We start from the raw sequence: 27,272 nt of genomic DNA, 5'->3' as shown, positions 1-27,272 counted from the left end.
TTGCAGCCAAGTTATTCCCTTTTTTTTGTTCTTTTTTGAGACCTACACTGTGAAAAGCAGGGTGTACATTTTTAAATTAAAAGCAAAATGCAGGGCAGTCCACACCAACCAGCACTGCAGGAAGTCACAGGGCAGATACTGTTAAGCATAAATGGTTTAATTCACACTGAAATGGGAATGGCTTTGAGTATTGGTGAAAGGGTTTAACTGGAAGTTTCCAGTTTCCAGTTAAGAGCAGAAAGGTCTCTCTGAATTTTCTTGATGGGTTGATAATTAACTGTTATTGTCCTCAGGTAGCTCTGACATGGTGTTTTAACTTAGATCACAGGAGAGATACTGAATTACAAATTCGCCATCTTGGAAGGGTGGCGGCTGAAGTTCTTTCTTCCCAGGCTCTGAGAGTAAGGGTGTAAATGAAGCTCTCCAGGAAAACAGCTGCATAGCCTAAGGCAGGATGCAGATTGGAATACAGGCTGTGGAGAGAGACAGACCTCTACTTCTAGGTCTGTTGGAATTATTTCATATTTTCATATTTTGTAAGATGCAGAGCCTATGCCTTCAAGCTGCAAGATATTAATATCTGCAATAGATATTTCAGTAGAGTCATTGCTAGTCACTGAGCAGATAGCTGACCCAAGTCTCCTATCAGGCTGCCTCAAAATGGATAGGTAGCAAGCTGTAAGCTTGAGGCAACCCAACCAGATTGCCTAGTATAGCCTTCCTACCATGCTGGCTGGGAAGTCGTAGTCCAAAATGGCTGAAAGGTACTGGGTTGAGGAAGGCCTACAGAACAGATATTACAAAAAAAATTGCTAGAAATATGCTTTCTGTGTACCAGGGTGCCTGTGTTCTGAAGACAACTTATTTTCTCTAAGAACTAGAAAGATTCAGAACAGGCGTCCTCTCCAGTTCCCTGAAAACTGCTTCGTCAGTGACAGAAATAAAGGCTCAACAGTAATCAGGCTGCTGAGCCACACGCAGCCTTGCGGGAAAGATTCAGTTCAGACGGGTTTTGTTGGGAGCTCATAATCCTCAAGTCACGTGAGAAGTCCAGGGCAATAGTTGGCAGACTTTTTGCTTAAAAATTAATCATGTCTGGAATGGTCTTGGGGAAATTGCTCTCTCACTCTCTCAATCTAACATTCATCTCTCAAATGGGACGCGAGCCAAGGCTAACGCCACATGAGCCTCAACACTTCAGCAGGGGCTCACATTGAAATGGGTCTCCTTTAAAATATTTTAGTCTGATCAACACTGGGTGACCGAGTCTTCCAGCTGCCATTTTAGTTCTCCGCAATGCTCAAGAGTGACACTATAGTATATGAGAAAGAAATCATCTGGTGCTGATGACTAATTAGGAACACTGTTGCAGCCACAATGCGGGTTCTCTATTATAGAGAGCACAATTTGCAGTGGGGGCTGGCAAACCACGCCTGTGACAAAGGTGGGGGCATGAGTGGCCACCGTTTGATTGGATATGGGCTGTTGTTGGGCATAATCGCATGTATCAATTTAGTAAGTCAAGCCCCTGGGGTATAAATACTTAAATGCTTGGTTTTTTCCTTCTCTTTGGCTGCGTTTCTGACCCCCATCCTCCCTCCGCTGTTTTTAGGCCTTTGTGTTGACATTGTTATGACTTTGTTGGTCGCCTGTATTCGGGCTGGTGCCATCTGGGTTGTCGCCTACTGCGTAGCAAATAGTCACAACTTGTAAGGTTGGCGGTTAGGCATTGGTTATTTTGGTTGTATTAAAGGGTCTTATTGATTAAGTTAGCCCCAAGTTTATGCCTGCGTGGTTGGGGAAATCCCGGTCAGGAATACAGGGGCTCTATGCTGTGTCCGTAACCCCAAGGTAGGGGGCTAGGATGGCATATTGATGCCTCCGGGAGCCTGAAGGGAGAGGGGAGAGTTCATTGCACCCGGGTCCCCGTCTCTCCCGGTTGGATTTCCCTGTGTTGACAAGGCAAGTTATTATTATTATCATTTCTGTCCTTAGGTGACAGTTGAGAACCAATGCCTACGCAACCACTCACATGTTTTGGAGTCAATAAAGTTGTGGCCAAATTCATGCCAAAAACCATTAAACTTAAATCCTGTCTATGTTGTGAGTTATTTAGGGGGGTAGTTTGGGGACCTCCACACGCAACATAAGTCAAAGAAGGGTGGGGTTATCAACACAGGAGAACCCTGCAACAGGGCACTTTGCCAAGTCAGGATCCAGCCCTACACACTGAGGGAAATATCACTTTATGATGGACTGTTTCATATTAAAAAATAGTAGGAGTATTATGAATATGAAACGTAGTGGCATATCTCACCACTTTCCTAGTGGGATCAGACCAGAAATGAATGAAACTTTGGACAAGGAGCTTAGTGCTTGCCAGGGTCAAAGGGAGTCAGTAGGCACCAAGAGCCCTTCCAAAATCATCACCCAGGGCAGTGCCCTGCTTGAGGATACTGTCAGATGCTGGGTGGGGATGTTTTTGATGTATTTCTTTTCCCCTTTGGTTTTAATGTATTTATGTGGGGGTTTGTTGTCTGTTTGCTTGTTTAGAAGTCACTTTGGGTTGCCTCGATCAAGATAAAGTGACTACCCACTTTAATAAATGACAATAGGGTTGGAAGAAGCAAGTTGCCCTCACTGGTTTCATCACCCTGCTTTGTACCCTGCAGGATCACCCTGAGGTACAGAGGTGAAAGTGTGTCCAAGTGAAGGAAAAGAGCTGGAGAACAGAGCTGGAAGCACAGTGCTTCTCTGGCAGCATCTCAAACATTCCCGAGTCTTATGTATGAGGAGGAAGCAGGGCTCTAAAGACACATGCTGTGGATCAGGACTCTGAAGATAGGTCAGGTAAAGTAGGGCCCACAATACAGATTAAGCTGCCTAGGCACAGCCAAAGCATCGCTGAAACAACATCTGTCTTGCTGTGCTCCCTGGGGCTCTGCGCTGGACAGCTCCCATGCTAAGCTGAATGTTCTTATCCTGGACTCCTGGGGACACCTTTCGAACTGCATAGCTGCAGTGGCAGGAACAGAGCAAGTAGGCCACAAACACAAACAGTCCCTGTCATCAAATATTCTGCTTTTTTCCAAGCAATGGTGATAAATGAACCTGGGGTCATCCATTGTCTCTCTCAATAGTGGAGAAGGTTCTTACCTGAGGCAGATGCTGCCCATTGGTTTTGGAGCTCACAGTTCCAATTGTGTTGGCAATCATGTGTACGCCGTTCATGTTCTATATATAGGAAGAGAAATCCCCCTTCATTAGAAAACAACCCTTTCAGTGCCATTCCAGGACACCAGTTGGATAGAAGCCAGTTTGACATTCCTCTGTGGATATTTCATGTTATCGGAAATATTCCGTGCAATTACAGAAACACTATCAAAGCTGCTGCCTGATCCAGTAAAAATAAGTTTTGATGTAGAGTAGGTCTTTTCATGTCAAGACAACACTTACCAAACAATTAGGGGCAAATAAAATGTTATTCTTAATGCACACCATGCAGCTACATTGGCCAGGAAGTCAGTGGGCGAATCAAAGTGCATGAGAGGAGGAGGAGGGATTGTGTGAGCCCAATAAGTTTATGGAATGCATGGGATGGCAAGACACATGACTCTCCCTTTGCTTCTGAAGAGGGCATTTCTTCTCAGGTGTGGAAAGGGCATGAGGCAGCCAACATCAGCACATCCTTTCTCCACTTTTGCCCGAAATAGAAAAGGTACAAAGAAATTGGCTGCTCTTCAAAAGCTACTTCCTTCCCCATGCTTCAGGAGGTATGTTTGCATTTTGCATTCGAATTCTACATGTGGGTATAAATTATAACCTAAGCAGGCATCTCTACTTTTAAGCACCAAGGGATCTAGAAGTGGAGTGCTAATGGGGACAGGATTAAGCCACCTTCAAGTGTTTGCTAGTACAACTCTTTGGAAAACCGGCTTTTGCCAGCCCCCTCACAGAAACACTGCTTATGTAGTCACCTAATACCCAATGTTAAGTATTCTAATTATCAGGTAGTCACTTGATCATCTGAAACCTTAAACACCTGGTTACTCACAACAAGAGAGGTTCTCCTGCCCGCCCCCATCTCCAAAGAGCAATCACTGCCTATGAGAAAAAATGCTTCCATTTGTTTACATGTGTTATCACCACGTGGATGGTTTGGTTAGTGGATTAAAAGGATTGTTAACACTTTCCCTGTACATTAGGATCAGAGGCTTCAGGAGGAATCGGATTCAGTTCCCTGACCACTGGTAAATCAATCTACCCACACATTAATGCACACTGCTTGACCCAAAGGACGGGGGCATACGAAAGGCGTTACTCCCAGGTGAATGCAATGTTAGCCGGCCCAATAAAAAGCATCGTGTAACCGGCTTTCTCTCTCAAGCTTTGTGGTACCTGAAGGCTTGCTTATGAGAGCGTTTACATAACCTCAAACACGATAAATTTCAATGGGGGTAATTCGTATATCCATCTCTTAAGTCATGAAGCACTAAGAGATCAAGTTTTGTATGTGAACATGGGAATTGGAAACGACCGACACATTCCATCTCCACAACACCCCATTAATCATTTGATGCCCCCCGGCATAAAGTAAAACTGCAGCACAACCTCAGGAAGATTTTAAGGCACCTAAGAAATTGCATTAGACCAAGTCAGGTCACTGATCCTTACGGGAGGCCAGATATGTCAGTTTTGTTCTCAAATCAAGTCGTTTCTCCCTAAAAAGGCAAACAAATATCTTCTTCACTATCCCTCTCGGCCCATCTTGCTTGGTATTTTTTCCCTTTACTGATTGGCAGTGACTTTTCAGGGCTTTGGGCAGGGGTCTTTCACAGCCCTGCTTGGAGATGATGGTGACTGCACCTGGGAGCTTTTGAATGCCAAGCAAGTGGGCTCTACCACTGACCTCTGGTCTCCCCCTGATTCACACTACAGGCCTGCCCTGTGCATGCAGCCACATCAGACCTCTGTTGTGCTCCTCCAGACACATTAAAGAGAAGGAATCAATGCAATCCCGTGTTGCTTTCTGTATAATCAACTTGTTATTTTACAGAGTGGATTCAGCCTACGGAAATATACCTTGGAATGCATCAGAGAGCTGAAGTCGGCAGTTGTAGCACTGCAAAAAAAAAAAAGAGAGAGAGAGAGAGGATAATTAACGTTGATTTGCCGCTGTACAATTGCATACCATGTAAATGAAATATGGCATTCCAGATGGGGTCATCCAATTCTATGCTCACAACTACCCAGTAAGGAAGGCTAGGCTGACAGTGATTGGCCCAAAGGAGTTTCCTGGCAGAGTAGAGACTTGGTTCAAGCCAGATCTCCACTGAAAGAACAGTGTGGCTTTTCTTTTCACCCAAGTGTTGTCCAGTTCTGAGAAGGTACTACAATGCTGGAATGGGAAATCAGTTGCTTCATGTGGAGTGGGGCTTCCAATGTTGCTGGACATGGTGGGAAGGAGTTTCCCTGAACCAGTTTCCCCACCACTGAGACTAACAACATAATAAACTCTTATACCGTAGTTCCCAGGGTTCTTTGAAGAAGACCATAGCTTTATATGAACTTCCCTAGATTGGTAGGTTAGAGATATGTCCATAGCATCACCTCTTTATCTTACAGGAAAGCCACAGGTTGAAATACGAGAGATGCCATAGCTTTGCTTCTGTTTGCCTAGCTCTGGTTCTTAGCCTGCTGCACAGAACCAGTATGGTGAATGAGGAGCTTGCCTGGGCAAGAGAGAGGGAGAAAGGAGGACCGGTTTCATTTCTTCATTCTTCTTCTGGGCTTCCGGTGTTCTGTACACTGATTGGTAAGTTATCTTTAAAGAGAACAGGAGAGTGGGCTTTTGGAATCAGGATAAGGCCCATGGGAAGGGGAACCAGTGAGCTTGGATGACATCCTCTAGTCCTTAGCTTCTGTGCATCTCTCAGGATTCCAACCTCCCATCTTTGGCAATCACCTGTGAGAGGTTTTAGTCCAACTGACAACTGTCCCTGTGCTCAGAGAAGCTTGACTGTAAATGGCTTCATTCCATAAGCAAACTGAGCACTCCAAGTCATCACACCAGCCCAGCCAATCGGTGTTTGCCACCACAAATACATAATGTATATTCTGACTGTATGCATTCATATGTATGCATTCACCACTCTGGGACCTTCTGGCGATGGACAGACTACAAAAGCTCTTTTAAAAAGCAAATGATGTGAAAGAAAAGCAAATTACTTGGCTGCATCCACACTATACCTTGAAAGCACATTTCCCTCCCTCAAAGAAGTCTGAGGTTTATTAAGAGTTGCTGGGAATTGTAACTTTGTGAGGGGTGAATTACAGGGCCCAGAATTATTGTTTGGGGTGTGGGGTGTGTGCTTTGAATGTGCTTTCAAAGTATAGTGTGTAAACAGCCAAGCATCACAGGGTGGTTTAAAATACAACCCCCCCCCACAAAATACATAAGCTAGTAACAAATAAAAAGAATAACCCCCCCCCCCGTTTTAGATTATTTAATTCGCCAAAGGCTGGGGGAAAGGGGGATGTTTTCGCATGGTGCCTAAATATATGTAACAAATGAAATGCCACTCTGAACACAGAATTCTAGCCACCACCGTCATGAACCATTCCTGAGCATGTCTGCTTCATGTTATACATCCCATTATATATTTCCTTAACATCTAAAAACCCTTAAAATAAAATAAATCTTTGTGATCATGCCATTTGCTGGTCCTGATTTTATATTTTATCTCATTGTGACCTGAAAGGGTTCAAATGTCCATTAGAGCTGGACGGGCTTCATTCTTACTCCTCGTTGATGAAAAAGAGCTCCAGGGACGTTTGCCCGTGCTTTTCGCCGAGACCTGCAGCAGGAGAAAAAGGAGTGGAGTGTTGGCGCCGGTTTCTCCTATATGCATTTCAGAATTTTTGTACGCTAGGATTGGACTTAGCCTTCAACCCTTCCCTCTGCACTTTTAAATAACTAAGATAAATATAATTATGAGTTACTAAAAAAAATCTAATGAATAAGAGAGTGTTAAGTTATTTCAAAGACTGTCTACCCTTATATAGGCCAGCAAGATCACTTAGTTCATCTAGGGAAATTATCCTCATGGCACTACACCCTACAGAATATCATGGTGGTCTTGATGTATTCAGCAGCCACCTGCAGAAAATGAGCATTTCCTGCTGTTGCCCCTGCACTGTGAAATGTCCTCCCCTCTGCCTTATGTGGAACAGCTCCAGACATCTTATAAAGACTTGACTTTTCCCAGTTTGGATCCAGTTTTACAAGTCTCGAGTCCTCTGAATTTCTGTTCTGTTTGCTTTTGTGTGGGTGTTTTTATACTGCTGTTTCATTAGTTTTGCACAGGAACACAGGAAGTTGCCTTAGACCGAGTCGGACCATTGGTCCACCTAACTGAGTATCGCCCACATTGATTGGAAGGGGCCGCCCAGGGCTTCAGTCAAGGTTGTCCCTCAGCCCTACCTGGAGAGTCAGAGGACTGAGCTTCCTGCATGGAAAAGAGATGCGATGGCCCTCCCCTCGGGTGGATTTTTGCTTTTGTTATAATAATATATTGCTTGTTTTTTAGACCGGCCGCACATTGACTGCTTAGAGATTTTTGGAACATGAAGCGGTTTGTAAATGCTTATAAATAAATGAACAGAAGTGGGTGTCACTATCATGTACCTATAGTCTCCCGTTCTTCCAGGATGGTGTTGCCAGCAGTACCATTCATCTCGCGGTCTTCCTCGGCATTCACTAACTCCTGCAGCACTGCTTCTACAATGGGCATCACCATGGCTGTGGTGGACGTGTTGGAAAGCCACATGGACAAGACAGTTGTGCAGCACATGAAGCAAAGGAGCAGCCTAGGGAACCGGAAAGAAAAGCCCTTTGGGGAAAACTGCAGGTTCACAAAGGAAAGCATAGTTTAGATGCATGTGGCTAGGAATGAAATGGGGGTGGGTTGGGATTCCCGGAAGCTCTGAGTGAATTCATGCACTTTTGAACTTGCCCTGCACAACTTAAAGAGGTGTTGAAGAGGAAAGAGGCCAGGGTGGGCCCAAGTTAAGGGTTGCCCTCCCTTGTGGGTCATCCTTTGGGGGACAAACCCAAGGGTGGGAGGGGCCAGAGATAAAAGTGGTTGCAGCAACAGCTGTGGCTCTTTCCTTTGCACAGTAGGCTACACTCGAGCCATGCAAAAGTCGGAGGTCCGACACACACACACCACACAAATACACATGTCTCTCCATCCAGGGAAGCAAGGGACATTATCACACAGTTCAAGAGGAGCGTGGTCTGGAAAGAGTCCTGAGGGCCAGAAAGGGGAGTCTGGAGGACCACATATGACCTATGGGCTAGAAACATCATCATCATCATTATTTATTACCCTCCCCATCCGGCTGGGTTGCCCCAGTCACCTGATCTAAATGAACTGAGAGCAGAAATTAAAACAGAATCAACAAAGCAATGAGATGACAGGCCAAAGAGAGAAGAAGTTGGCAGGAAGAGGAAGGGAAGAATATTTTCATCCTATTGAAGCAGACTCCACACTTGTCCTAGTGATGCATCTGGAAATTTAGTGACTTATTTATTAAGTGTGCGCCTTGCATTTTGTCAGCCCACTGGGCTCCTGAAGCAGCGCTCTCCCTGGCTATTAAGCACTACTTGACATTTTAATGACTGTGCTGTGTCTTTCTTTTCAACTGCTCTCCCTCTTTCTGTCATGGGCCAGGAGTCGGCTTCACCTGCTGAGCAGCAGCCTGAAGGAGCAGAAGGCGAAGTGACTCCACCTGCTGCTTGGAGGGCCCAGGACACTCTCCCTCTCTCCCTCCATGTCGTGAAAAAGCAAGTTCACTCACATGCCTGGTTTCGCTCCGGCCATCATCACCATGCGCAAGGCGATCCGTTTGTGCAGATTCCATTTCTCAACAGAGGCTGCCACACAAATTACACCCATGAGGAGCAAGGTGGTGTTCTTTATGTATTCAGCAGCCACCTGCAGAAAAGACGAGGTGGGGGTTGATAAACCTCTAGGGAGAGGTGACTGCTGGCAGAGAACCATCCTAGGAGCAGGTGTAGAAACAGCTAGAAAAAGCTTTTTTCCTCCCCTGCCTAGACTTTCATTCATTTTTATTTTTCCTATGTCCCCTGTTCAGTCTGATTCATAAACCACAGCAGAATTAGACTTCTGTCTAGAGCTGGAGAAATCTGCTGGTTTGGGTATCTTTCAATTTCTCATTCTTCCAGTCTTAAAATCAGCTCTCCATGTTTCTGCAACAATTTCAGATTTATTTATTTTAAGAAATCCTCAAGAAGCAGGCCCCAAAGTGACCTTTAGAGTCTTAATAATCTTCCAACCCCAATATCTAAAATTCTGCCTTTCTCCGTATAAACCTGCCCAAACCCTGAAATCATCATCTGAGGCCCTTCTCTGTGATTCACCTCAAAGGGCCGTTGAAGAGAACAGGCCTTTTCTTTGATAGCTCCCTATTTATGGAATTCTCTCTACAGGAAGGCCTACCCAGTGCCAACTTTGTCATCATTCCGGTGCCTGCAAATATTTTTTTTTAATATGCATTTTCATACTGTTTTACATTCTTGGAAACTGCTTTAGGACTTATGGAAAGTCATCTGTAAATCCAAGAAGCAAATCTGCAGAGCCACCCATGGCCCGGGGACTCCCAGGCCATTGCTAGCAATGCGTGAACTGGCTACCAAATAAGCATGCTTACAATGGGTTGGCAGCTTTCACCCCCCAAAACTGAGCCTGTGTACACACCACACATTGCATCCCCCCAAGAATCCTGGGACCTATAGTTTATTCCTCACAGAGTTCCAATTCCCAGCACCCTTGTCAAACTACAGTTCCCAAGATTCTGGGGGGAAGCCATGTGCTTTAAATGTGCTCTGAAGGCAGGGGTGTCTTGCCCATAGAGGCAAGTGGTGTTGGGCGCCAGGGCGCCAAGCTCTGGAGGGCGCCAGAGAAGAGGCGGAGTTTGGATGTGGCACCTCCTGGCATCAGCTTGCTGCCTTTGCCCGCCTCCGCCATCCCGTGCCAAAGCAGTGCTGCGCCCAGAGCCTCCGACTGCCATGGCCACCGTGGCACAGGCGCCAGGGAAGAAGCAGAGGCCGAGCACAGTGCCTCCCGGCATCAGCTCGCCGCCCTCGCCTGCCTTGCTGAAGCAGCGCCACGCCTGGAGCCTTTGCCTCTTCCCCGCAAAGCTGCCGGCAGCACCGTATAAAGGTTGGCAACTCTGGGAAATGGAGGCGGGTGGGGGCACCAGAGGGATCTTTGCACCACGGCGCTGGATATACTTAAGACGGCCCTGTCTGAAGGAATGGCGTGGATGCAGCCTCAGTAGCATCAGCACAAGGCGGTTCCGGAAAATCAGGGCCAAATCACTTTGGTAAACTGGAAAGCATGACGAAGGTTTTCTCCCCATTCAAGCTGGGGAAACCTGCTGCCTATTTCACAGAGCCTTGTGCTTGTAAGAACATTAGTCTTTGTATCTGCCACGCTGCAAAGAGGTATGAAAGGGATAAAGTGGAATAATAAAGGCTTTTGTGTTGCTGGTTGACATGGATTCTTTCCTTTCCATTCAAGAATACGCTTATTAAAACAATGGTTGCATGTGCTAACCAGGGGTTGGGGTGGAGGTTGGAGAGAACGTTTATGATGCAGACACAAGCCAAGAAGAGAGAGAAAAGAACATGAAAGTGTCTGTGAGGAACCTTTTTAACTAAGGTGCTCTATTTTCCTGTTGCATTTGCATATATTTTTTACAGGAAACTACTCCGAGAACTTGTTGTTAATGGGAAGCATAAAAATGATGTAAATAATGAATGAAGTGTTCTTTGCTCCGTCCAAAAAAACAGATGAGTAAGGAGCATGGATTTTGCAGTGCACATTCCTTAGTTGTAAAAGCAGGTGTTATGTGCTGAAAAGCGAAATGTGCATGTCTGCTGGCCCCAACCTTCAAATACAAACTCACAAAATGATCCGACATAATGGAACCACAGCATTAAAGAGATCAATTAGCCCAGCACCCATGCTCAGTGCAAGATCTACAGCTTTAGTATTCCTACCCCCCCCCCGGCCAATGTTTAAATACCTGCAGCAGACAGCTCTCTTCCTCCTGAGGCAATCTGTTGCCCTGCCAGATAACTCAGACCATTAGGGGGTTGCTCCTAATGTTTAGCCGAAATCTGATTCCTTGCCATTTCTGCCCACTGGTTCTATCCCTGCCCAACAGAGAGCACAGCTTCTCCATCTTCTTTGTGTCTGCCCTGCAACTATTTGAAGGGCCTGCATGCACAGATGACTCAGGCCCCAGTAGCACGGATAAGGAAAGTACACGTAAAGTCTGACCTCGCTGGATTTCATGACTCCAAACAGTGGGTAGAGGAAAGCGGGAACAAGGGCTGCTGCGCCAAGTGGCACTGCCTCCGAAACCCAGTACACTGCTGTCACGATCAGCACGTAGCCACACGAGGCTTCCTGAAAGGAAGAAAGGGGGGAGCAAGGGAAAGTCACTTGGCCTGTAGTGAAGCAATGGCATTATCTCTCACAAGGTACAGTGATGGCTTAGGCAACCTCATGGAGGAAAAGGCTACCAGTGGAAGCTAGACATGGTTTATTGATGGGTTGATTTCCAATATTTATAGAAAGCTTTTCGCTATACAGTGGTACCTTGGTTCTCGAATTTCATCTGTTCCGGGAGTTCCCAAAACGGTTTGAAAACCAAGGTGCAGTTTCTGATTGGCTGCAGGAGCTTCCTGCACTCAATCGGAAGCCGCACTGGACATTTGGCTTCTGAGAAACGTTCACAAACTGGAACACTCACTTCCAGGTTTGTGGCGTTCGGGAGCCGATTTGTTCGGGAGCCAAGCTGTTCCACTGTTCCACCAAGGTACCACTGTAGATGGTTGCAAGTCAGTTTACACAGCAATCAGTAGAATAATCCACCAATCCAAATTATACAGTGTTTAAAAGAAACAGAAACTACAGGTCCAAATGCAAGGACAATAAATAGACATTGCACAACCAACTGAGACTCTGAAGAATCCTCTAATTTATTGCTGCAAGGCATTCATATCAACTTACTTGGCATGTTTAGGGGAGTTATTTACCAGGGCTGATTGTGCCGTGGACGGAAGGAGGACTGAAGATCTGTTGCAGGCAAATTGCTCAGGGGTTTTATTGTTCATTTATTTAGGTCAGTGATGGCCAAACTTGGCCCTCCAGCTGTTTTGGGACTACAATTCCCATCATCCCTGACCACTGGTCCTGTTAGCTAGGGATGATGGGAGCTGTAGTCCCAAAACAGCCGGAGGGCCAAGTTTGGCCATCACTGATTAGGTGATTTAAATCCTGCTCCTCATGACTCGGACCTCAGGGTGGCTCACAGCAATGTCAAATCCAATAAACTGGAACATCTCCAACTATTCAGTATTTAACTCAGTACATAGCCAAGTATCTCTTGGGCTTGGAACTGCCCACTCAGAAGACCAGGTGGAAGAAGACAGTCTCTGGTTGCCAAAAACAAAACAAAACAAAACAAAACAAAACAAAACATACAACCTAAGTGCAGTGGGGAGGGTATTTGATAACTGCCTGCTATTGCTGAGAAGACCCTCCATTGAGTCACATCTCCTGCTGTGGCAGCATTGCTGAAATAACTTCCCAAACCAACCTGAAAGCCCTGGCAGGATTATATAGGGATAGATGCTCCTTCAGTCTGCATTGATGCAGGTGTGTAGGAAGAAGAGATTCTGGTGTGCAATCCACTTGCTAGGGGGAGTCCATCTCTCCCAACATCACCACCACCTCTATCCTGGTCCAGACAGAAGAAACTAGCAGCATCGCTTGTGTAGATGGAAAACCAGGCCAGGCTGCTCCAGTGGCTGCAGCTCTTGGAAAGGTACTATAATCTTCCATCTGTAACTTTGTTTTGGTACTTACCCATTATGTAACTCTGATTCAAACGGTTAAGCTCTCCAGCACAGGGTCCATTATAATTCCTTAGTTTGGGGATATGACCGTATTAAAGAACAGAGGCTATTTCTCAAGCGCCTGTAGAAGCAGAAGCAATCGGAATTGGCAGCTGCTGTGACCCAAAGCTGTGATATGCATGCATGAAATAAAAGCGTGTGAAAATCAGGGGTTGCCCCATTTTCCCCAGTGTAAGAGAATGCAGTCAACGGGCCAAACACATTGGATGTTTAATAAACTGGCAGGACAGCCTTCTACTGATTCAGGTTATTTGTCCATCTAGTCCACTATTGTTTGCTCTGACTGGCAGCTTCCCACCAGCTTGAAGCTGACCATTTGTGGACATTGTAAATAAATTGCTGTTTATTCTGTGTATTGGATGTTTTTGTTGGTTTTATGTATGCTTTCCTCTGCCAGCTTTTGATAATTATCTAGTGTTTTTGCTTTATATTTTGCAGCTGTTGGCCACCTTGATGGAAATAATAATAATAATAATAATAATAATAATAATAATAATAATAATAATACCCTGCTCATCTGACTGGGTTTCCTCAGTCACTCTGGGGAGCTTACAGCATATATAAAAACATAGGGAGGATGGAAATTGAACAAATGAATAGGATTGTACTCAAAGTAAGGCTAAGGAGATCATTCCATAACTTGCAGTCCAAAAACATTTGGAGGGCACCAATTTGGGGAAGGCTGATTTAAACAATTGCCGTTTCACTCCAGGGCACCTGACTCTATCCTTACAGAATGCTAACCAGGCTAAGGATGTGCAGAGCATCCCTAAGATATGCCACTAGTGTCGCTGAAATCCTTCCCCCACTTTGTCTCAATAATCCTCGGAAGTTTCAAAACCAAGCAGGAAATTCCAAATCTGCCTCACAGTTGGGCTTTAGGGCAAAACTTAGGTGGAATCTACACACATATTAAAAAAAACCGCTTTGAATAATATATTGTACTTGCCATAGCTAACCATCGCCATCTAGTGTCACATTTGTATATTGCACTTTACAACACACTTAAAACGTTTGATTTGCAGCTGTGTAGCCGAGTCCTTAGTGACCATCAAGGATCTACAGGATTCTTTCCTACTGCCCTGAAGACATTTTGTTGTTTAAGTGTCTTTGTTTCCCTCGGATTTTTCACCTGAACAGGAACTTTCAAGTCAAGGATGGCCAAGCAGTACCCTGCCAGATTGGTCAATAGTCAGAAATGATGGGAGTCGTAGCTCAGCAGTATCCGAGAAGAGTGTGCTGGCCCATCTAGTCCAGCATTCTGTTCTCACAGTGGCCAAACTGTTGCCCTTTGCCCTCCTGCAATTTCCAGCAACTGGTATTCAGAGGCATTTCTGCCTCCAAGCATGGAGACAGGGCATAGCCATCATCACTAGTAGCCACTGATGTCCTTTATCCTCCATGAATTTGTCTAATCCTCTTTTAAAGCCATCCATGTTTCCCATTTCTGGTTTAAGTGAAATTCAGTGGGAACTCCCACTACATGTCCACAACTGAGGGTGATGATACACCATCAATGTACATCTGATGAAGATTATCCCCAAAATACACAGCAGGGAATATAAATTATTTGCTGCAGACATTTCTTCCTCTGATCTTTTGAACTCACTGCTAGCATTGATGTGGCAGGTTATGTGGCAGGATATTTACACTGGCTGCTATTCAGGAAAGCACATGGCTTAGAGCTGTGCACGCCGCAGAATATTCTGCTTGTTTTCCAAACAGCACCCTCTGACCCTACTGCAAAGAATTGAAATCGGAGTGGGGCTCCAGAGCAATTTGTCATATGGAGTTGAGCGATAGGATGGAGGTTTGCTGTTTGAAGAGTGACAAAAGAAAACAAAAGAGGAACACAAAGATCTGGGCAAAGGAGCGCAAGCTGACCTTAAGGCAAGCGAAAATATATTTTGAATGTAAACAGCTTTATTCAAAAATATTCACAAGCTGCTTTGCACTGTGCAAACCACACTAAATAAAAGCATGAAGACCAACAATGAATCAGAAGCAGGGAAGCATCTGGACCGCTAGATGACAAGGGAGTGAAGGGTGTGCTAAAACAGGGCAGGGAGATTGCAGAGGAGCTGAGTGAATTCTCTGCAGTTATAGTTCAGATTCTAGGAGGTGGGTGTGCATCAATTCTGTGTGTCCCTCGAATAATGAGGCAAATCTGGGTGATTCTGGGCAAACTCTCACATTCCTCAGTTAGGTGGTACTGTTAGCTAGGACCGTTTTGGAGGATCAGAGATTCCCCAACTTTCAAGACAAGATTATCTCGACAAATTAAATGCATCAGTTGCTTTTCGCCAAAATTGACTGACAATATATAAACAAGCATGTACATTGAAACCGGCATAAGAGAAAATACAATCCTTTTGTTAAAAGACAGGATTAAAACATCCCACCCCCACCAGGAAGGACAGATCGTGAAGCTGAGGCTCCAATACTTTGGCCACCTCATGAGAAGAGAAGAATCCTTGGAAAAGACCCTGATGTTGGGAAAGATGGAGGGCACAAGGACAAGGAGACGACAGAGGACGAGATGGTTGGACAGTGTTCTCGAAGCTACGAACATGAGTTTGACCAAACTGCGGGAGGCAGTGGAAGACAGGAGTGCCTGGCATGCTATGGTCCATGGGGTCACGAAGAGTTGGACATGACTAAACAACTAAACAGCAACAACAACCCACCAGGCCACAGATAATTAAGAGCCAAAGGCCTGTCAATAAATAAAGGTTTTCATGCATGGCCTCAAGCTGTGTAATGATGGTGCCAAGTGGGTCTCCTCAGAGAGAGCATTCCACAAGCAGGAAGCTACCACTGAGAAGGCTTTTTGTCATGTTGCCACCCTCCTGACCTTCCAAGGCAGGGCACACATATGATGATTGTAAGGTCTAGGTTGGTTCACGTGGGGAGAGGTGATCCTTGAAGTCTTGAATGTTGCCTCATCTCATCCCCTCACCTCCTTCTTTTCCGGGAAATGAAACTAAACTGAGTGGGGAAACGCCTAGAACTTGAGAGCAGAGGGGTGCAAAGGTGAAGGATTCATTCTCCTGCCGTGCTATTGCGGAAGCACCGCCCCAAAGAGGGAGGATAAGGTTGGATCAAGGGGCTCATTAAGTGGCAACAGATACCCAGGGGAGGGGAAAGATTCATTCAGCCAATGTTAATTCAGGAAAAAACCTGGCAGACGTGGCTTTTAAGAAGAGATTTAAATGAGGCTTAATGTATGCATCTTTCATATGTAAACAATGGATATTCTACTAGCAAAGCATCTTATGAATGTCAAAAATGAAACAATAAACCAGAGCAAGTATGAAAGTGGCTGAACTTAAGAAGACCCCCTACTCCCCTACTATCCAGCATAAAGTAGGGCTGACATAGGTCTGGGATTTCAAAGGCGAAATTGATCTCCAGGGGGTGGGGATTTCTGAAAGGTGGTGCTTTGTCCTGGATTTTAGGCAAGTCAATTGAAGAATAATGCTTTTTTTAAAATAAAAAAGCTCAACAATTTCCGAGTGTCCTGGTTGAAATATGGCAACCCTAGCATAAAGATTCAATACTTTTTCTATTGGTCGCCGCACATCTAGTGATAGTATCCCAGGTGAAATCCCAGGTGAAGCTACCTCTTGAGATGTGATTCAATAATATTTGGGATCTAGCTAGTTCAGAATGACTAACTGGGCTCAGAGGAATAGTGAATTGAAGAAACCTGGTCTTCCTTCTTTTCATAGGTAAGGGAAGAAGAAAGCAGAGCTCTCCCACCAACCTCACAAACCTGTCTGTGGAGAACCTATGTGGACTGCCAATGTTTTAAGATCATGTAAAATGACCTTTGCCTGGCACCTGCTTCATATAATATAGGCGGGTGGTTTAAAGAGCTACATTTTCTCTGGTTTTAATCAACACATTGTGGCTGGTTTTCTGAGCAGCTTTAGAACTTCTATGGTTAAAGTTTAAAATAATAATAATTAAGAACCCTCTTACAGGGAAGGACTGAAGTTCAGTGGTAGAGTGGTCTTGCATGCAGAAGGTCCTGGTTCTGGCATCTCCAGATTTGGAAAGGACAATTGGGAAGGACTCCTGCCTGAAACTTGTGGAAGCTGCAGTCCATCAACACAGACAATACTAGATGTGCCAGTGGTTTGACTCTGTATAAGGCAGCTTCCTACATTCCCCCAGGGTCAGACCAAACCATTGTCCATCTCGTTCCCACAGCATCCAATCAGGTTCATCCAGGAAGCTCACAGTCAGGGCATGAGGACAATAAATCTCTCCCATTGTCTCTTCACAGCAGCAGCTGTCCACTGCCGCACTACTTTTGGACCTCAAGGTGCCATGCAGACATGATGACTAACAGCCAAGGGCTGGCTGGCAAGCCGTCAGGAAGAAAAGTGATTCACAACAGCCGTTTTATTAATCTCAGCTAAACCATAATCAGCCTCCGTGGGGCTATTTAATGATCAGGTAACTAGGCTATCGGATAACTCGGCTATATAATGAACAAGTGCTTAGAAGCCAGCTTGGCGTGAGTAGGCACTCTGCATTAATTTCTTTCCATTCCACTTGCTCCACCGAGAAAGACCGCAGGGTTTTCTTTCTTATTGAGTTACGCAATGTTAAATTATTGTCTGTGCTTCGATTCTTTGTGCAGAACACAAAAGGATCAGCTGAATAGTCATTCTAAACTGCAGCTTATGATCCTCCAGAGGGATCCAGCTGTGTTTCGTTTCTAAAGATGGTGTTTTGGAAACCAGTGGACACATGGGATACTTTGGTGCTGTTTCGATGCCTTATCATTTGCCACGAGAGAATCTGCTGATTTCATAGAACTGTAGAGTTGGAAGGGACCCCCCAAAGGCTATCTAGTCCAACCCCCTGCAATGCAACTAATGAACCCATGGCAGATGGCCATCTGTTCATTTCAGTTTCTCCTTTCTCCCAAGTTCAGCTCTCTACATTTCTGCATCACTTTGCATTTTTATTGTTTTCGTTTGTTACTATGTTATGTATTGGGGGGGAGGGTTATATTGTAAACTGCCCTGTGGTCTTCAAAGGAAATGTAATAAATAATAATAATACGGTAAGCAATTTCCCCTAATATACACATTTTTGCAAATCTATAACCTCTAATATAACACATAATATAACAGCTGAGTGCGCACAAGTTAAAGACACATAAGTTGTGGGTTTACTGTATATTATATTATTTATATTATACTGTATCATCCTTTATCTGAAGAGCATGGGACAATTCACAACATAAAAATACAAGATAGGAACACACTGTCCCTGCCCTGCAACTTTCTCAAGTGTGTTTGTTTGGCTGGAATGTGTCCTTGAAGTATAATAATATGTCTCGCATGCCTGGATGGCGATATGAGTGGAGCTTGTAGGAAGCTCTGAGAGAGCGAAGCGCGCAAACATCCATCTTGTGTTTTGCTCTGTGCAAGAGAGACATGCATGGAGAAAACTGGAGAAAAACCAGGAATGGTTTAAATTTGATTTTTAGGCTTTTACAAAAGAATTAAAGTGAGCAGGGAGCGAGAACCAATGCAGCTGAATAGAATCTGATCCAGCCCATTTAATAGCATGATATTTCTGACTTGAGTTACGGTTCCCAATCTTAAGGCCACCTTTTCCAACCTGGTGCTCTTCAACGCTCATCGGCACAGCTTCAGACAATTCCATGAATTCACAAAACCACGGAGAAGAGGTTTATTACCACTTCTCTGCCATGATAGCCAAAGAGAACTCCCACCTGCAGGGGTGCTATATCCCTGACAACCAACCGCTGCAGCCAAAGCACAAGGGGAGGTTGAGCATTGAGCACCTCCTCGACCCAGAAACCAGCACTGGTTGACAATCTGCTGCTGGGCCAAGTTCAAAGGTGTTACTGCTAGTATATGAAGCCCGTCACAGTTTACCTGCGAGATTGCTTGACCCCATGCATGCCCTTTGGCACTGTTACAGGTTCCACATAATATTCATTCAGCAGTTGCAAGAAATCTCTCTTTTAGTGTGGCTGCACCTGCACTTTGGGAAACCGAGGCAGGCACCTTCCCCGTAATCTTTTCAGCACCCAATAAAAGCAATTTTGTTTCGGCAACTCTATCCAGACATGTGGAATGTTGGCATGCGCTTTAAGCTGGTTTTCAGCTGGTGGCTGATTTCTATTATTCTTTTGAGTGTTTCAAACAGCCGTTTCCCTGCTGATCTAAAATTGTGATTTTAAGCTGTATGTGGGACATTGTGAGTGATCCATGGGCATTAGAAGGGAAGCGTATAAAGGTTTCCGTGAAATTAATATATGGAATTACCTGTTCTGTGCCTCTACGGACGAAGGTGCAGATCAGCCCATAACAATCCACTTGGTTTTGCATTTCTCCAAATTTTGTGATGCAGTTCTCAGAGGTTTAAATATAGCGAAATATGCATTTAAGTCGGGGTGGCCCTGTAGGCCTCTGCCTCTGGCCCTCATAACTCTCCCAAGGCCACCAACCCCCTCTCTCTGGGCCATCCCACTTATTAGCTCTGCTTTGCACCCTGAATGCTTTTGCCTGGCTGGAATGTGCCCTTAAGCACTGGTAATGTCCATTGGTTGTCCAGATGGAAGATGAAACTAGCCTACAGTGCAAAGGTAAAATTTTCCTTGCTTGCCCCATCCACTTTTTCCTCTGGCCCCGCCCACCACTCACATGTGGCCCTCAGAATGTTGCCCAGGAGGGAATGCGGCCCTTGAGCTGAATTGCCATGCCCAATTTCAAAAGATTTTTCAAAGAAAATACACATTTAAATATGAGACTAAAATGCAGATTAATGCAGGAATGGAACAGAATTGTGGGCAAAAGCATACAAAAGTAAAATGGACTGGAAGCAGACCTTCCCATCCCTTATTTAGTTCTATATTAAGTAACTACTTGCTGGTTAATTTGATTTTTAAAATTCATCATGCCATCATTCTATCTTCATCATCGCACCAGGTCTGTAAGCTTCTAATTGCTTAACTCTTGTCAGCTCAAGAGAGGCAGAAGGAAAGGGGGGAAAAACCTCATTTATCTTCCTTTGCCTCGCTCTTCGTTTATTTGTTTAATGAGGTTGAAATTTGTTTTAGCTGACTTCGACTTTGCCTAATTTGCCAATTTGTTCACTCCAACCCTGATAAACAAGGGGACACCATTAATTAAACAAGCTGCAAACAAATTAATCAAAAGGTGCAACTCAACTTCATTAAAACAAACAGCGCCAAGTTAGCGAAGCTGCCTTCCTAGAGAGCATTTGCGGCACAGTGCAAATTCGTTTGCGAAAGGACACTCGTCTCCAAAATTAATGAGGAAATTTCATCTGCCTTTTCCTTCTGTTCAAATGATAATGCAACTCAGCTTCATTCTTTGATTAAGATAATCACAGGAGACCAAGGAGAACTGTTTCCCTCTCCTCACATATTTTTGCATTCATTCACAGCTGCATATTTAAATCTAGACTCTAAGACTGTAAACAGGACTTAATTGGAAAAAGACGCATGGCAGCTCAGCCCTGCATGCAATCACAGCATGTTTCTGGGCATGTGCAGAGCACATGTTTTCTCATTACAAGTGAGTATCAGTATTGGATTTGAAACGGTTTTTATATATTTATTTTAGCTCGTAGATGACAGATAAATAGATAAGCTGGCAGACAATGAAAGCATCAAACAGCAGGTCAAGCAAGTTTGCCAAACACTTTAATTCTGAGAAGCTACGGATAATGCAACAGATCCAACAATGCGGGACACATTAACACCACATGCCCTCAAACTTGAGCAGCCTTTCTCAACCTTGGGTCCCCAGATGTTGTTGGACTACAACTCCCATCATCCCTGCTAGCTAGGGATGGTGGGAGTTGTAGTCCAACAACATCTGGGGATCCAAGGCTGAGAAAGGCTGACCTAGAAAATAGTACAGGCATCACTTAGCTTCAGAGACCAAAGGCCTCCTGAGCATTGCCTCCTCAAAGCTCTATAACGTCTTCAAATATCTGAAGGGCTGTCAAATGGATGATGGAGCAAGCTTGTTTTCTGCTGCTCCAGAGGACCTGAACCAATGGATGCAAATTACAAGAAAGGAGATTCTGACTAAACATTAGGAGGATTTTTCTGACTGTAAGAGCTGTTTGACAGTGGAACGGGAAAGACTGTCTCCTTCACTGGAGGATTTTAAACAAAGCTTGGATGGTCATCTGTCAAGGGTTCTTTGAGCCCCTTCCAACTTTACATTTCCATCAGTCTACCCTGGAAACAGCATCATTTTCAATGGAGTAAAGCTGGAATCCAGAACAATTTGCTATAAGAATTTAATTTATATATTTAAAACAGTTTTTAATTGTTTTTTATATATTCCACTGTTTTAACTACCATAGCTGCCAAGTTTTCCCTTTTCTCACAAGGAAGCCTATTCAGCATAAGGGAATTTCCCTTAAAAAAGGGATAACTTGGCAGCTATGTTAACTACTTTTGCATACACAATTGTTTTAGAGGTGCTTTTGTTGCATTGCGAAATTGCTTCGAGAAGTGATTCATCAATGAAATAAATAACCGAGGCTGAGTAGCGTCCTATGGAGATCCCATGCAACTGAGGCAAAGGGGCTGCCACCTTAAAGTTGCCTTCGAGCCCCACTTATTCAATAGGGCTTACTTCTGAGTAGACGTGGTAAAGATTGCGCTGCAACTCTCCCTCCTCCCCACATACACCTTCCTGACCGCTTGCCAAGAATGCTTTGTCTAGTTGGCCTGCTAACTCTTCTCCTTGAGCACATTAATTTATTCATCACAGTTATAACCCACCTTTCCTACGAGGAGCTCAAGGTGGCGTAAATAGTTCTCCTCTTCCCTAGTTCATCCTCAACACAAACCTGTGAAGGTAGGTTAGGCTGAGCTTGAGTGACTGGCCCCCAGGTCACCCAGTGCTAGTTTCATGGCTGAGAGGGGATGGGATGAACCCTGGTTCTGGGATCCAGCACTCTAACCACTATACCAAACTGGCTCTCAATCCAGTTATGGTGAAAATGAGAGGGTGGGGAAGCAAAGTACTTACACTGCTGGGATATAAGAGAGGCAAAGGAAGCAACAAGAGTGGAATCAGGATAACCAGCAACAGGTTTCTGGCGCGGAGCAGCTCCTTGACTACTGTCATCCTTCTGTTCCTGGTGTATCTCCTTGATGACCCAATGGGAATCCCCAGGGTCTTCCTCCAGCCCTGGGAAAATGGTTTCCTCCTTCTACGGAAGAGTTATTGGCGGTTCTTGCTTCTTTTCTCCTTTAAGGGAATGTTGCAAAATGCATTGGAGAGTCTCTGCCTTTATGTAGGACTGACTAGAGCCTCCTCATGACCATCGCACCATAAGTGTCTGAGGAACATAATGTTCTTCCTTCTGACCACCACCAGGAAAATCACCAGGCGGCCTCAGTGGAGTCCATTTTCTTTTCGCCTCCCATCACGTTTGTTTGCTTGGAGTATGAATCAGGTAGGCAGAAACCCAAAAGTTTTTTGAGCCTCGCTTTCTTCTCCTTGCAGGTTTGCCCACTTCCAGGTGCACCTCAACTAAAGAGTTAGCATTCAGTTTAGCACAAATTAAAATAGGGAAGAAAATCCACAGCTTTTTTAAAAAAGTATTTTTCTCCCTCTCTCTTCCTTTATGCCTTTTGCATTCTTTCCTGTAACATTTCTCAACTGCTTAAAGATTATCTTTCCGCTCCTTCCCCCCTACCCTCAGAGCAGCAGTTCTCAGGGAACGCACAGAGAAGCAATTCTTACACAGATTACCTTCATCTTGAGATAAAAACTTGAGAGGAAGTCCCGACCTACTGCAGCTCACCAATGGGAGGGATGGAAAGGAGCCCCAGCTCCGCCTACTAAGAGGATGGCAGAGGAGGGAACCAATGTCCTTCCAAGACAAGGGCTATTCCATTCCTCCACCCAAACCCTTGGCCCCACCACCCACCTCAGCTGCTGGGCAGTGTGACTGCTTCAAGGCCAAGGAATGGCTGTGAAAATATCAATTCCCCGCTGGCAATGTGAAATGATTCACTTTTTACCTCACGTTGTTCTCCAGTTGCAACTTTAGCCATTAAAACCGATAAAGCAGGCATGTACAAATAGTGATGCCCATAATATTAGTCGGGGGCCATATTGTTCTGTAACCTTTGGCTCCTGCCTCAGGTTCTCAAGCGGTTAAATCTCTGTGTGAGGTGATTATACTAGAGAAATATTTGATGAAGGGCCATAACTCAGTGGCAGAGCATTTCCTTTCAGATCCTATTTTCCAGGGACATCCCTGATTTAGAGAAGCCGCCCCAGTTTCTGATTTCATCCCAGAATCAGGGCCGGCTCTAAGGCAAGCCCAGGGGGCGCAGGGCTGCCAGGGGGGCGCCGCGCGGCTGCGCCCACCCGCCTGCCACACCGAGAAACGGGGCAGGGGGGGCACCGGAGCAATCATCGCACCACGGCACCCGACATGCTTAAGACGGCCCTGCCCAGAATGTCCCACTTTTCCTTAGGATGTCCCTATTTTCATAGGATAAATGTTGAAGGGTATGGAGTTATCTGATCCCTGAGTCAGGGAATCAGTATAGGGAGGTGTTTTTTTAATGTTTAATGTTTTATTATGTTTTTTAATGTTTTATTATGTTTTTATATACGTTGAAAGCTGCCCAGAGTGGCTGGGGCAACCCAGTAAGACATGTGGGGTATAAATAGTAAACTTATCATTATGGAATGGGACGTCCCTATTTTCATCGGAGAAATGTTGGAGGGTATGTGCTTTGCATGCAGATGCTACCAGGTTCAATCCCCAACATTTCCAGGTTGGACTGGGAATGTGCCCAGCATGAAACCTTGGAGAACTGCTGCCAGTCAGTGTAGACAATACTGATCTAGATGAACCAGTGGTCTGACTCAGTATGAGAGCTTCCTATATTCAAATGGGCTTGGAAGTACGCTGAACCCTGGTGCATGGAGTCAACTGCAGTTACATACGCTTAGTAATGCTACTGAAAAAAGCTACCTAGCTAGCTTTTATTTTTGATTTATTTATTGGCCACACCACACTTTGCCTGCTGCCCTGAAATTTACTCATTCCTAGCCTGGGTGTGGGGTGTAGGCTGGGATGGAGGAGAAATTCAATTCAGTTCACATGCAAAGGTGAATCTACCTAATTCTCTCTCTCTCTCTCTCTCTCTCTCTCTCTCTCTCTCTCTCCCTCCCTCCCTCCCTCCCTCCCTCCCCCCTCTCTCTCTGAAACAGAATGTGAACCGAAACACAGCCCTGATAGAAATTAGAACTTTTCTGAATTTTGCAGGAAGACTATGCCTAGCAGAAATGTGTATATTAGAGAAAATTGCATGCAGAAATGTGTATGTTATGAGAAATTTCCACAGAAATGCTGGTGAATTTTGTTGAGAACTTTTTCTTTTTCAAAAAGCAAACTGATGCAACAAGTTGAAGAATGGAATTGAAGATTGGAAAAATAGAGAGTGAGAGAGAAACCAAAACTGATAGATTTGCCCAGCCCTACTTGAGGGCAACGACTTTCTTTTCTGGCTGGAGAGTGCGATAAGAATCATGTAAACAAATACATTAATTAAATGTATGGATGCATAAATGACACTTGCCACTCTCTTAATGGCTTCCTTCTTGTTCATGTTCCAGAGGTTTTTAATGTACCAAAGAAGAAAGGTTTAAAGTACAGTTCATAGCGAAAAGATGTGAAATGGTAAACCTCCCCACCCCAAAGAAGAAAAGTACTAATATATTTTTAAAGTGACTCCCCGCCCCCCCCCAAAAGCAATGAGTAGATGAGTTCATAGAAGACTGGCATTAGTGAAACTTGAAATTAGGGTGTTTTCAACTAACTGCAATTAAAAATAAAATAAAATGCTGGTTGAGCTTTCTTGGTTGCTGCCAGAATTATGTGTACAACTGTCAGAATCTGAGACACGTTGCCAAAATGTTGTTGTTTTTGAGTAAAATCGAAATATTTTTTACTGAAGATCATTTGCATCATTGTCATCTCATGTCCATGCTTCTTCTCAAAGTGGGAAATCCAGAGGAACCTACCTGAAGACCTCTAGCACTGGACAGCTTATCATCCCTCTAGGTCAGTAGTCTTCAGCCTTTTCTGACCTGGGATCCACTTTTAACCCAGAAATGCATTTGGGGAGGGAGAGAGAGAGAGAGATGCTGCTGTTGCAACACGCCTTGATGTGGTAGTGGGTCTAAGACCAATGCTTTAAATAGTCGGTTCCATTGTCAAGTGACTCTTACCATCAAGAAGTATCTTACTACATTCAGCTGACACCTACCTTTCTGTAACTTAAGCCTGCTAATGCCATTTCTGGATTTTAGACAAGATGGCTTCTGTGGAATTCCCTTCCCTAAACTCTATATTCCCAGACCCTCCAAGTGTCCCTATTTTCCAGGGACGTCCCTGATTTAGAGAAGCCATCCCAGTTTCTGGTTGGATCTGGGAATGTCCCACTTTTCCTTAGGACATCCCTATTTTCATTGGAGAAATGTTGGAGGGGATTGAGTTATTCAACTCCCAAGCCATCTGAAGGCAATCCTGTATAGGGAATGTGTCCCCCCCCCAAAAAAAAAAATTGTCATGTTTTTATATATGTTGGAAACTGCCCAGAGTGGCTGGGGCAACCCAATCCGTTGTGTGGGGTATAAATAGTAAAATTATCATTGTGGAATGGGATGCCCCTATTTTAATTGGAGAAATCTTGGAGGGCATGCCTGCATTCTTGCTCTAAGGATATGCTTGGCAGCTCATTATCCCCTGATTACCTCTAGCTTTCTGGACCACCTGGAAAGATTTTTCTTTCAAAAAGAAAATTAAATTAGATGGTGGTGATAAGGGCTTTTGAATACCTTGTGTGCCCTTTTTGCCGGCCTAGTTGCTTATCTCCACTGATAAATGTACCTTGAATCCAAGCATGCCTCAAAGCATGGGTGTTTTACTTCTTCGTTAGAGATGCTTTAATAAATAAAATAGATCTTTATGGATGTCATTCCCATATTTTGTGCTTCTGACATTACCCACAGTAAAAGAGGAGGGTGGAAACCAACAAAGCTCTATTTTACAAGCAGGAAGCAGAGGGCTGTAAGAGTTATTTCTAAGGTTCATTGATCCACTGGGAGCCTGAGGGTGTTTTATGCTTTGTTTGTATATGTATTATTCAGAGAGCTAGCAACGCTGGCTCTTAAATCAACAACACTCCATTTTTACTGTGGGAGAAATCCCACTGTGCTGGGAAATGTGCTCTCTATATAAAGAAGGGGTGATGAAGCCCAGGCCTGGAGGCCAAATGCCTCCCTCTCTCTAGACGTTGGCACTCTCCCCCTTCTTTGCCCCCCCCAAGTGTTTTTGCCCAGCTGGAATGTGTCCTAGAACTTTGATAATGCCTCTTGCTTTCCTCGATGGGGGATAGAAGGGTTGTATGACTTTAAAATATACATTTGTTGCTCTGTCTACCTTTGGCTCTGGCCCTGCCCAGCACTGGCATGTGACCCCCTGTAAGATTGCCTAGAAGGGAATGCAGCCCTCAGGCTGATAAACAGGGCCGGCTCTAGGGGAAGGCTGGGTGGCACGGGGCGCCAGGGCGCCGCGCCCGCGCACCAGCTGCGGCAAGAAACGGGGCGGGGGCGCCGGAGCGATCTCCGCACCACGGCGCCAGGGCACCCGACATGCTGATAAAGGTGACTTGTGAGGGGCGCTTCCCAGCCAAGGAATACACATGGCAGAGAGTTAGCTCTTTATTGTCAATGGGAATACTTGCAGTTGCTTTGACACCTCTCAATTCCTACGCACACCAATCTGGCATCTAGGCAGGTAATCCCAGGTCTATGGAGCAGTTTCAGCAGAGTCAGCACCCTAGAGGTGGCGATTCTTGTACAGTGGTACCTCGGTTTAATTACAGGTACACAATTGGTTCTGGAAGTCTGTACTTAACCTGAAGCGTACTTAACCTGAAGCGAACTTTCCCATTGAAAGTAATGGAAAGTGGATTAATCTGTTCCAGACGGGTCCATGGAGAACTCAACCTGAAAGTACTCAAACCGAAGCGTACTTAAACCGAGGTCTGACTGTATTCTGCTGACCTGGGCTACCTGTTTCTCCTAACTGCCTTCTTCCAATGCACCACAGAAAGCATGTTTAGGTAGGGCTGTCATACACCTGGGATTTCCCAGACATTACCAGGATTTCAAAGGTGGAAGTGACA

General features: G+C 44.8%; 1 protein-coding gene and 1 long non-coding RNA gene across 4 annotated transcripts in view; one reads left to right on the top strand and one right to left on the bottom strand.

The window, feature by feature from the left end:
- The window catches only part of SLC13A4 (solute carrier family 13 member 4), a 38,667-nt gene extending 15,845 nt beyond the window's left edge, over positions 1-22,822 (bottom strand). The window contains exons 1-7 of one of the 3 annotated variants that reach the window (XM_035128469.3): positions 22,084-22,822; positions 11,373-11,501; positions 8,863-8,999; positions 7,688-7,869; positions 6,803-6,857; positions 5,083-5,122; positions 3,157-3,234 (exon numbers count right to left, since the gene is read on the bottom strand). In XM_035128469.3, the coding sequence (XP_034984360.3) occupies positions 3,157-3,234; positions 5,083-5,122; positions 6,803-6,857; positions 7,688-7,869; positions 8,863-8,999; positions 11,373-11,501; positions 22,084-22,182 (720 nt within the window). In that variant the 5' untranslated portion in view covers positions 22,183-22,822. Of the gene's footprint in view, positions 1-3,156; positions 3,235-5,082; positions 5,123-6,802; positions 6,858-7,687; positions 7,870-8,862; positions 9,000-11,372; positions 11,502-12,696; positions 12,885-12,965; positions 13,329-22,083 lie in introns of those variants that run through there. The other 2 variants (XM_088652253.1, XM_088652254.1) reach the window with 2 other exon arrangements.
- LOC148684637 (uncharacterized) lies at positions 329-7,682 on the top strand. The gene is made up of 4 exons (XR_015945895.1): positions 329-503; positions 2,673-2,850; positions 5,626-5,815; positions 7,357-7,682. It is a non-coding gene; the product is annotated as an uncharacterized LOC148684637 (long non-coding RNA).
- Positions 22,823-27,272: the final 4,450 nt, after the last annotated feature.

Source organism: Zootoca vivipara, chromosome 9, assembly GCF_965207765.1.
Source record: "Zootoca vivipara chromosome 9, rZooViv2.hap1.1, whole genome shotgun sequence".
NCBI classification, from domain to species: Eukaryota; Metazoa; Chordata; class Lepidosauria; order Squamata; family Lacertidae; genus Zootoca; species Zootoca vivipara.
This window is presented reverse-complemented; position numbering and strand designations above follow the sequence as displayed.